This window comes from Neomonachus schauinslandi, chromosome 8 (genome assembly GCF_002201575.2).
Source record: "Neomonachus schauinslandi chromosome 8, ASM220157v2, whole genome shotgun sequence".
Taxonomy (NCBI): domain Eukaryota; kingdom Metazoa; phylum Chordata; class Mammalia; order Carnivora; family Phocidae; genus Neomonachus; species Neomonachus schauinslandi.
Window position 1 is genome coordinate 8,121,498 of NC_058410.1, and position 12,044 is coordinate 8,133,541.

The 12,044-nt window shown below is 48.4% G+C and overlaps 1 protein-coding gene across 1 annotated transcript in view; it reads right to left on the reverse strand.

The window, feature by feature from the left end:
* The window catches only part of IGF2R (insulin like growth factor 2 receptor), a 102,229-nt gene that overhangs the window by 69,684 nt on the left and 20,501 nt on the right, over positions 1-12,044 (reverse strand). The window contains exons 3-4 of the mRNA XM_044917647.1: positions 5,157-5,278; positions 3,488-3,586 (exon numbers count right to left, since the gene is read on the reverse strand). Of these exons, the coding sequence (XP_044773582.1) occupies positions 3,488-3,586; positions 5,157-5,278 (221 nt within the window). The remainder of the gene's footprint in view (positions 1-3,487; positions 3,587-5,156; positions 5,279-12,044) is intronic.

Here is a 12,044-nt window from a genome sequence, read left to right on the forward strand (position 1 = left end):
AGCAGGTCCTGTCAGTTCTGCCTTCAAACTGAATCCCTGATCAACGGACAGTCCCTGACCTACAGTGGTTTGCTTACGATTTTTCCACTTTACGATGGTGCAAAAGCGATATGTGTTCGGTCTCTTAGACTGAGGGTATTCACAGGCAGATAGATCTCTATGACAAAAGTTAACTGCTTACTGTTTAGCTAACAAATTTTTCTTAGAAAGATGCTACCAAACCTGCAGGAATGCTCTGACCTACTAACCCTTTTCCCCAGTCCGGTTCTCAGAGATTTCAGAGATCTAATGGATCAAGTCAACCGGCACCTCCTCGAAGCCTCAGGGGACACGTGAACTCCTTTCAACCAGACCCCTAAGGCAAACTCTCCCCACGCCCACAGCACATCAGTGGTCCCACTGATGACTGGGGGAGGTCGGGGGGTGGGGCAGGCACACAAAGCCAGCTAGGTCAGAAGGCCAGATGCCAGGCCTCACACTGCACCCTGCAGAAAAGCAACCAAAATCAAAGGGATTCCTGCAGACTGTAACGAGGCTCCAGGGAAAAGTGACCACGACGTCCATCATCCTGCAAATGGAAAGCCTGTCATCCTCCAGCAAGGTAATGCAGAAACAGTAACTCAAGCAGGGAGCTACCGGGCCAGCGGTGGGAACGGGACACAAGGGGCGACTCCCCAGCTACGAAATGAAGGCCTCTGAGAGAAGGGAGCATGCTGGCAGCCGGCAGGAAGGAAAGCGGGGCCACGTCTGAAAGAGCTCGTAGTTCTCAGCTAGCTCAGTTTCACCAAAGGCTTGAGAGATTCCAGTAAGCAAGGTCTGCGGACGCCCGGCTCGAGGCAGTTTTAGCCACTTCTGGCCGGCTCTCTACTCCAGGAAGGAACAGAAGACACGCCTAACACAGCACCCCACAGAACTGGAGCGTGCATCGGAAAAACAGTCAAGGCTCCTGGGGAAAGTCCTCCCCACTTCCTGCTCCACGGAGCAAAGCAATGGAGACATTCATAAGAGCAGGAATGTAGCCACGGGGGAAGGAGGCCGCTGGCCAGCCTCACACACCACACAGTGAATCAACTTGTTAGCGCCGGACATATATGAACTGCATTTATGTAACTCTGGTAAGAACGTGAGCACACCAGTCCTGAATTCTCTGTGTTCCCAGGAATGCTATGGTAAGAGGACGTACGTCCAAAACATTTCAAAGAAATTATTACCTTAAAACAACCTCCACCAGAATCCACTCAACAAGCATTATACCAGCAGTCTGTAAGGACAGTGTCTGAACTACCGTGAGCTTCGCCCCCCAATTATTCTAAATCGGACAGAGCAACTGACAACCGAAATGAGGTACGGAAATCCAGACTCCAGTGGCACTAAACCAAATCTGGATTGCTTTTTTTTTTTTTAACATAAAACATTCACTGCAGTTTTTGAAGCAGTAAGATCGCCTGTAAGGTGGAAAGGTGGAATCAAACCTTACTGAAGACAGAGAAGAGGAAACCCGCTCGCTTCAGCGACCGCCGCGCTCCTCCACTCCCTGGTCTCAATTCACCCATACCTGAGGCACCACGGATCCAGGCCGTGAACGAGGACCTGCCCTCCATCCCCTCCATCTAGGCGTTCTCTAAAAGCAAGAACCCTTTCAAAATTTAATGAAATTCCTACTTCTTGGCCCACGACAGGCCCCCCATAAATGAAAACTGAATGAATAAAGCCCCGGCTGCCAACTAGACCTAAAGAGAGGCTCGCTGAGGACAAAGTGCACATTTCTCATCCATTTTTAGATCAGCTTCTAAGAGAAATTAAATGTCACTGTTTTGAGAAAAAACATGGACTATACTTCTCCCCTCAAACATCAAAAACTGATTTAGAGCAAGGGGCCCCCTCACTTTCCTATAAAGGGCAAACAAAGTAAATAGTTTAGGCTCTGTGAGTCACACAGGTCTGTCTTGTTCTTCTTTGCTTTTTTCACAATCCTGTACAAATGTAAAAATTGTTCTTCATTCTGGGGCTGTGCAAACACAGGCCGGGGCTGGGCTTTGGCCCAGGGGCTATAGTCTGTGACTTCTGACCTCCAACACAAAGAAAATAGAAAACAAGTAGCTATTTATGTATCTATTTTGCAAAGCAATTTTTCCCCAGGTAGTGGGAGACAGGACAGTCAGTTCAGAAAAGCAAGGCAAGAAGACACTCGTCAAAACAGGAAAAATGGGTATCACTGTTGAGCTGGAGAACCAGAGCCCAGGAGGACTTCTGTGGGGCCCAGACAGCTCTGAGGTCCCACAGGAGAGGAGGAGGCACATCCCTCTGTGGTTCTCAGATGCTTTTCCTGCCACGAACCGTGTGCTGGCACACAGGTTAACTGAAGCATTAAAATTCAAGGTTTAAATTTGACACCGTGACCTCAAGGTCAGTGTCACTGTATTAGGCCTTGACTCTTTCCACACTTGAAATTTTTTTCTCACGGAGTGTCCCTTATGCTCTTTTCCAGGAGGCAACATTTTGCCTCTTTCACTTCCATTACCAGACTGTCTTTTCTTTTAAAGACTGCCATATTTGAAAAACCACTGATCATTTATTATTTATAGCTTCATTTGGCTTTATTTTTTAAAAACAAACTCCTCTCTTTTTGCCCTTCTTGAATGACATTGCATTGGGCCACCAGTGAAAATAACCGATTACTCCCATTTTCAGTTCCTAGAGCCTAAGAGAGTCTTTGAACTCAACCCTTCAGAACATAAAACTTAATGGAGAGACGTGAAAATAATCAACCCGTGAAGCCTGTCACCTAGACAAGCACAGAAAACCACTTTCAGACCGGGGCGGGGGGGGGGGGGGGGGGGGCGTTGTATAATGCTTGTTGAGTGGATTCTGGTGGAGGTTGTTTTAAGGTAATAAAACCACTTTCAGACCTGGAGCGGAGGAGCGGCAGGGGAGAGAGCCACACAGCCAAGCCAAGCTAACAGTCTCTGCACTCGGGGAGAGGACGCTTCACGAATCACCAAGGATGACTTGACCAAACACCAGAGAAAGAGCGGAAGGAACGACAACAGCCATCTAGTCTCTACCTAGGGGAACCGGCAAAGAACTGAACAGCTAGGGACACCTGGCCTGGACTCACAGCATCCAGAAGCCATGCCAAGGCTGAGGAGATGGGCACCAGGAGGGAGAGTGAATAATCCAAACACAAGCTCACCCATGTCAGTCACTGAGTTGCATAGTACTAGAAACCAAGAACGAACTACCTACCTACCTGAGTAGATGGGGAGCCAATCTACTTCTAATGACATCCTGGGATATTTTAAATGCCCTGTCCTAAAAATAAAACCACCCAGCATCATTTTAACAATTAAATCACATGGCATCTCTGCTCAAATGGCATTTGAAAACTAAAAAAGATTTTTACCCCCAAAGGCTTGTGCCAATATTTCAAATCTTAAAGGTCCCAGAATGTCCTTCGTAAGCACATGACCTTGGGTCCCCTTGTTACCTCTTTATTGGCTTTAAACGTGTCTTTCTTGCAGGCGGCACTAGTCCTCCACTCGAAGTAATGCACACAGCCTGTCGCAGTTACAAATTCAGGAGTCCCCTATTTTTAAAAAAGAGTAAAAATAAGTTACCATACTGCATATCATACGGGGTTCCCCCCCCTTAAAGTTAGAAACAGTAAAGGCTAATGAAAATTTTAAAAGCAGCGAGAAGGGGAAGGAGGGAGGACACAACTGTTTTAGCTAATCAAGGTCGTCGAGAAGTTCCCAAACCCAGAAATTATGAGACAAAAGCTTCGTGAAATCATGTTGGAATTTTGGTATAACTGGTCCAAAACTGTTCTACTGCACCAACTATGCAAGCACAGTAAACTCATGGGAGGCAATCCTCAGAGCCCTTCCACTCTCAAACTCCAAATGTTCTCTTAACCAAATGCCAACAAAATCAAAGCCAGAAAATGTGACCTCATACTTCCTGTAAGCTGAGGACGGAGGCCCATCTGGACCCGACCGAGTTCACACACCAGCCTCGCTTTAGACACCCCCACACTCAAGGGCAGCCCCTCCACACAGACTGCGACCAGGGTCGACTCCAAAATGGTCAACCACAGCGCTGCTGGGTGATACGTGACACCGAATTTACCTCTACACTCCCACGTGCAAATCTAGGGAGTTCTTTGCAATTCTGGTTCTCATATGATGAACACAGAATTCTTGAAAGAAATCAGTTAAAATTAAAGCAGCAGCTAGCTTATTCTGTAACACAGACCTCCATATTTCATGCCACTGCAAACAGATCTTTTTCTAAGGTTTCAACATAGACAAGAGTGCATCTGACAGGCTGGTCCAAAATTAACAATGTTAAGTTCTATTTTTAAAGTTCTTCAGAGGAGACATTATGGGCCTGAAGATGCAACAGTCATAGCACCAAATTCTAAAATGATACTTTAAAGCAATCTGGTAGCCCACATGAGTTCGCTCAACCTTATTTTTCTAAACACTTGGGTTCTTACTCTGATTAGAGAACTTTCGTAAGATCTGTATATAAATTGCTTCTCCTAAAAGCTAGCAATTATTTACTGAAAGTCCCTTTCTATATACCAGAGATTAAAACCAACAACTCACATGTAATATGCAAGAGTAAGAACAAACATCATGCTTTAAATAATGTCCCCTTGCAATACTAGTTACACTCAAAAAAAGTATGATTAATGGCCATTACCTATTGGCCAAGACTTCTCCTAGACAGATGCTAGTCTCTCCAATTTAATGTAAGTGAGGAAACAAAAACAGTTTTTAAAAAAATAAATGCATTGCTCTAAAAACTACCAAGATAAAACGCTAGAAAAAGAAGTTTTAGAAAGAAAAAAATTTATGCTTACAATGTAAACACTCAACAGTGTTTTGAGTTTAAACACACTAATCACCTTGAATTGTAGTTTTATACAGGATGTAGGTCAAGTTTCACTTAAAAGTTGTAACTATGGGCTAGGGTTTGTTTACATATTGGCTCTTAATGGTGATGGTGTTTTGGTTGGTGGTTTGATGGTTCTGTTTGTGTTTTTAATTTTGCTCACTTATTCTTCCTGGAAAAATACTATAGCAAGAATGCCTAACGGGCAAACATTTTTAACAAAAGGAACATTACAAAGTGACTCTGTGTGGACTCACCAAGGTTTTCCCACATAAGAAGGTAATGCTACTCTGGATTTTGTGATCTGGGCTTTGCTTACAGCTCTCTGTTGTGCTGAATTCCAGAAGAGATCTGGTTGCAGTTTTTGAAGAAGAATCACCTATTTGGAAAGGAAAGAGCATGAACAAGCCATAAAACATGCATAACCATAAAGCCATTTCCAAGCATAAGCAAATTAAAAGTCATACTATAATTCATCTGAAGGCTCATAAACTTACAAACTGTCCCTTCCCCAGAATTCTCCATCTGAGTAATGGCATCTCCATCCACCCAGCTGCTGTTCAAGCCCCAAACACAATACATTTGAATTTTATCTTTCTCTCATCTAGCACATTCAAGAAATCAGAAAGATCTAATGGTTCTACCTCCATCTCAAATCCGTCCACATCTCACCACCTCTACTACTGCTGCTAAGACCACTATCATCTCTCACCTACACTCTGGCAATAGCGTAGGATTGGTCCCCTTGCCTCCACTCTTGTCCCTCACCATCCCCCCCCTTCCCCATCTACCTTGACCAATGTGATCTTCGAAAATAAAAATCAGAACATATAACTCAACTGCTCAAGTCCTTCAATAATTTCCCATCATACATGCTATAAAATCAAAATTCTTTAGAATGGCCCACAAGTGGGGTGATTACATCTCAGTTTGCCTGGTATGTCACTGTAATAATCCAGAATAAAATGTCTATACCATACCAATATGGTGATAAATTGGTATAGGAACAGATAAACTGACAAGCAGATTAGAACAGAGAGCAGAGAGAGATATGTCTGAATCAAACCTTGATATATGACAGAATAATAGATCAATGGGCAAAGAACAGACTATTCAATAAAGGGAACTAAAAACAAAATGACCATCCATATGGGAAAAAAGATAAAAATTGGATCTCTACCTACCACTGTATACGAAAATCAACTCTAAAATAATTAAAGACATAAACATCAAACTTTTGAACTCTTAGTAGAAAATATAGTTATTGTTCAGATCTTAATATAGAAAAATATTTAAGACTCAAAAGCATTAACTCCAAAATATTAATATATTTGACTTTTTACATTTAAAAGTTTACATTCATAAATAGCTTAAAGAAACTAGCTTAAAGAACACAAACTAGTTATAAACTGGGAGATACACAGACCTGGCATCAAGAATATATATACTCACACACAACAAAAGAATAAAAAACTTTTTTTTTTATAATCCTAGAAAGTGAAACAAAATAACCTCTACCTGAAAGAACACAAAAAGAAGAGATAAGGGAAAACCCACACCTTTAATATTAAAGGCAAAGACAAAACTCTTAAGGCTTCTAGAGACGTAGAATGGGTCACATGCAATAGATAACCCAACATAAAATGGATAAGATCCATCAAAGGGAAGAAAAATATGTCAGTAAATATATGAAGAGATAGATGTTCAACACCACTGGTAATCAAGGAATTGCATACTGAAACCACATGGCATACCGATTAGAACCATTCCACTGACAAAAGTCAAATACCAAGCGTTGGAGAAGAAATGGCCTAGCTCTCCTTTGTTGCTTCAGCATGGCATTAGGTCCTGAAATTGAACATTCATGTACCCCATGAGCTACGTATTCAACTCTTAGGTATCTACACAAAAGAAACCCATGCACGTGAAACACATGAAACATAAGCAAAACCTGGAAACAACCCGAATGCCCATCAGTAGAACAGTGAATAACTTACCTTGGGAGAGCCACACAATATTATATAAGAGTTCCTTGGAACAAACCACAGTGAAAGATAACAAGATGGCCAATCTTTAGCAACATAATATTGTTGTTACCACTTTAAGTCCCAGAAAATTACACATAGCATAATACACACTTTCCATAAAGATAAAAATATCACACACATACAGAGACTTTTGAGAAAGAGAGAGACAAAGAAAGGGAAGAAAATTTTAAATACAGGCTAATTATTACTCCCACTGAACGGAGACAAGAAAATGGAGAAAACACACAGACAGTGGTTATTCTCAGGTTACAAGATTTTGTTAGGGATGGGGCTCATCACATTATCCAAAACAGATAATTAAAGAACCAAAAAGGGGCGCCTGAGTGGCTCCTTGGTTAGCGTCTGCCTTGGCTCAGGTCATGATCCTGGAGTCACAGGGATCGAGTCCCGCCTCGGGCTCCCTGCTGAGTGGGGAGTCTGCTTCTCCCTCTGACCCTCTCCCCTCTCATGCTCTCTCTCTCTCTCATTCTATCTCTCAAATAAATAATCTTAAAAAAAAAAAAAGAAAGAACAGAAAATGGTTAGTCTACGGATTAGTTATGACTGTGTATCATGAACTCAGGATTGTAACTGGTCCAATTCGATACAAACACCTGAGATCTTCTTTTTAAAAAGAAATAGAGGAGGAAGAGGAGGAGGAGAGTAAAAATTAAGATGCCAGTGGAGAGGGGATAATGGGTTTCAGAGCTGCCCCCACAGCACCAGGCTCAGAGTCCATTGGTTCTTTCTCCTGACTGCCCGCCTGCCTTTGTGCAAAGGTCTGCCTGAATCGCTCTCTCCCTGAAACTCCCGAGATCTGTCCAAAAATCTTTTTTCTCGGCCGAAAGCACAGAATCCCTGCAGTCTCCGGGACCGAGGACAGCGCCCCGTGGACAGCGCCCGTAGCCCCGCCCACGGTAGGTGTGTCTAGCGCCGGGAGACGGGGCGGGGCTTCAACGCGCCCCTGCAGCGCTGCGCTCCAGGAGACACGGAGGGCGGGCGAGGACGGCAGGAAGCGGCACGCGCTGCGGCCAGAAGGGGGCGCTCACAGGCCGCAGCCCCCCCCCCCACCTTCAAGACCCTCCCCCACGCCTGTCCCCCCACACAGCGGCCCCTTCCGGCCCTGTGCCCAGAGCTCCCGGGGGCTCCTCATAACAGCTGGGCCCGCCTTGAAAAGGAAACGCGGAGGGCCCTGGCCTCGGGCTGGGAGGGATCCAGCCAACCTTTTGCCACCGCGGCACGGGGCACCGGCATTCCTAAGCGCCAGGCCCCCATCAGCATCGCACCCGCCTGTCCACCTCGCCTTCTTCCTCTGCCCGCTCCGCCCGGTGGCCGGGACCGGCTGCCAACCGGGGCACTCGGGGAGAGGCCGCAGCGAACCGCGGCAGACAACCGCGGCAACCGGCCAGCCTGGCCGTCCTCCCCGGACGAGAGCCGGGTGAGGACTGCGGGGCCGCGGCCAGCACGCCAGGCCCACGGCCAGCTCCCGAGGACGGCGCCAAATGGGCTGGGCCGCGCTCGCCGGGCCCGCCAGACCGCGCCGGGTCCTCCAGACCGCGCGCCGGGCCCGCCAGACCACGCTCTCCAGGCCGGGTCCGCCAGACCAGACCGCACTGGCGGGGCCCCACCAGACCAGACCGCGCAGGGTCCTCCAGGCCGCGCTCTCCAGGCCGGGTCCTCCAGACCAGGCTGCGCGCGCCAGGCCCGCCAGACCGCGGTCTCCAGGCCGGGCCCGCCAGACCAGGCCGCGCTCGCCCAGGCCCGCCAGGCCGCGCCGGGTCCTCCAGACCGCGCTCTCCAGGCCGGGTCCGCCAGACCGCGCTGGGTCCGCCAGACCGCGCGCTGGGCCCGCCAGACCGCGCGCTGGGTCCTCCAGACCGCGCGCTGGGCCCGCCGGACCGCGCCAGGCCCGCCAGACCGCGCGCGCCAGGTCCTCCAGACCGCGCTCTCCAAGCCGGGTCCGCCAGACCAGGCCGCGCTCGCTGGGCCCGCCAGACCAGGCCGCGCTCGCCGGGCCCGCCAGATCGCGCCGGGTCCTCCGGACCGCGCCGGGCCGCGCGCGCCAGGTCCTCCAGACCACGGTCTCCAGGCCGGGTGCTCCAAACCAGGCCACGCGCGCCAGGCCCACCAGACGGCGCTCTCCAGGCCGGGTCCGCCAGACCAGGCCGCGCTCTCCAGGCCAGGCCGCGCCGGGTCCTACAGACCCTGCGTACCAGGCCCACCAGGCCACGCTCACCAGGGCCCGCCAGACCGCGCCGGGTCCTCCAGACCGCGCTCTCCAGGCCAGGTCCTCCAGACCAGGCCGAGCTCGCCCGGGCCCACCAGACCAGACCGCGCTGGCGAGGCCCCACCAGACTAGACCGCGCCGGGTCCTCCAGGCCGCGCTCTCCAGGCCGGGTCCTCCAGACCAGGCTGCGCGCGCCAGGCCCGCCAGACCGCGGCCTCCAGGCCGGGCCCGCCAGACCAGGCCGCGCTCGCCTGGGCCCGCCAGACCAAACCGCGCCTGCCGGGCCCGCCAGGCCGTGGCGAGTCTGCCAGACCTCGGTCTCCAGGCCAGGTCCGTCAGACCGCGCCGGGTCCGCCAGACCACGCGCTGGGCCCGCCAGACAGCGCTCTCCAGGCCGGGCCCTCCAGGCCGCGCTCACCCGGGCCCGCCAGACCAGGCCGCACTCACCCGGACCCGCCAGACCAGGCCACGTTCTACAGGCCAGGCCGCGCCTGGTCCTCCCGACCCTGCGCGCCAGGGGGCCCGCCAGGCCACGCTCGCCCGTACCCGCCAGACCAGGCCACGCTCTACAGGCCAGGCCGCGCCGGGTCCTGCAGACCCTGCGCGCCAGGCCCGCCAGGCCGCGCTCGCCCGTACCCGCCAGACCAGGCCACGCTCTACAGGCCAGGCCGCGCCGGGTCCTGCAGACCCTGCGCGCCAGGCCGCGCTCACCCGAGCCCGCCAGACCAGGCCACGCTCCAGGCCTACCAGGCCTCGCCTGCAACCCTCGGCGTCCCCGGCCGAGCCCAGCCGAGCTCGCAACTCGGCCTCGCTGAGGCTCCAAGCCCTGGCGATCCCGACTTCGCAGGCGGCCTCAGGGCCCACCGCGCGGCCACCGGGCCTCCCCAACACATCGCTCAGAGCCTGTCAGACAGGCAGACAACCCTCCCCGTGCTAGTCACCAATGTGCTCCGGCAAGGCTTCCCTCGTTACCCACTTTCCTTTCCCCTCTTTATTGTGTCATGTCCTTCAACGTGTACTATTCACATGTTCTCTCACCAAGTGAAGGAAGAATCCTCTCTACCCAATTTCCCCCCCAGCTTCTGCCTCATTTTTCTGTTCCTCTTTATATGAACACTCTTTAAGAGAGATTTCTATTCTTGCTACCACCAATACCCTCCCCCCTCAGATACTCCCCCTTGTGCCCTGCACTGGTTGTTCCCTGAGCCACCTCACTCCTTCAGCTCCAAGTCTTTGCTTAAATGTCACTTTCTCAGCGATACTTACCCCCATTTAATATTCTTGAACACACACTCCTGAGACCTCCAGCACCCGACTCTCCTTCCTTTTTTTACAGCACTCATCACGTTCTAGTGCAGTACCTATCCACTGTTTGTGTTTGTCTATCCCCCACTCCACTATTAGTATGTAAGCTCCACAAGAAAAGGGATTTTTGTCTGTTTTAGTGACTGATTCATTCACGTATTTGTTATAAATAAATAAATGAATACTAAGTGTTGGCTGTTTCAAAATATAATTTATATATGTGTGTGTATATATATATATATATATATACATATATATATATCTCTCTTTTAAGATGTGACTTAACCAAGTAAATCAGAATAAAATATACTACAATTTACTGAACCATCCCCATACAGTTAGGTTGCGCCAGCATATTTGCCACAGTTACCAATGCTACCAAAAAAAATACATCTTGTACCAAAATCTAGGTACAGTGCTAATTCCTCTACTGGTAGGATTTACAAAAGTAGGTTATGGGAATACAGGCTTTAAAATTTAACAGGTATTGCCAGACTATCAGGAGAGACCGTAAGTAAGACAAAAACATGAGTCATATCTAAAACTCAACCAGATTATCATCTTAAATATCCAAAAGAATTATATGGTTTTAAGAAAAGGAAAGAATACAGGGTTTAAGAGGAAAAGAGATTTTCACATCTTAAGAGTCAGAGATGCAAAATTCAATCCAGCGATCAACCTGGATGATGTTCTAGGTTTCTCTGAGTGCACACAAGAACTGAACAATACAAATGTCATCTGAAGTCAGGGGCCAGCTTCCTTACAGTAAATGAAGGCACCTGATGCAGTAACTACAACGGGTCCTACCCAGGTCACCAACAAGAAGCCGGTCAGAATCCCAGGCTTTGGCAGTAAGTAACCACAATTAACACTCTTTCCTGGTGGGTATGTTACCTCAGTTCTGTGGCTGGTAACAGGCTTCCTGAAGTAGATCTACATAGCTTTTAACCCTCAGAAAGATTAATTAAATTAAGACCAAAGAATTACCATTTGGGATGGCACAAGGAATGTGAACGTATTCGATATTTTTACATCCTGGCAATGTTTAACGTTATGACTCCAATCAATCCACAGGTTGTAATAACTGAGCAACTGATTGAAACTTGTGACACAGTATTAGAACATCTAAGAGAACTTCAGACTTATTATATTATAAGCTTAAACTGTGGAATTTATAATTATTAGTGCTTAAGTTCTAATTGTCAGATCAGACATATGAAGTACTTTAAAAGGAAATCAAATAGGTAAAATGTAAAAATCATTTTAAATTGTGGCAAAGACGGTTCAACTAGGTTGCAACTGCTGTTCATGGGTCCCATAAAAATGACTGCTAAGCTCTGCCAGATTTACATATGGAACAATACCATTTGCCTACAGAAGAACTAATCTATGATTTTTTTAATCAAAAATAATGTAGTATTGTTTGAACCAAAGTTGAGGTCTAAATATTCATTTCTAAGTACAAAAGCAGCCTTTGTGGGCACCATAAAAAGCACATCAACAATTACCTTCCCAAAAGAGTTACAGAAAACCATCTTACCCGTAGCAATACAGGCATGTGCCCGTTTCTAGGCTCCTTGCCAACA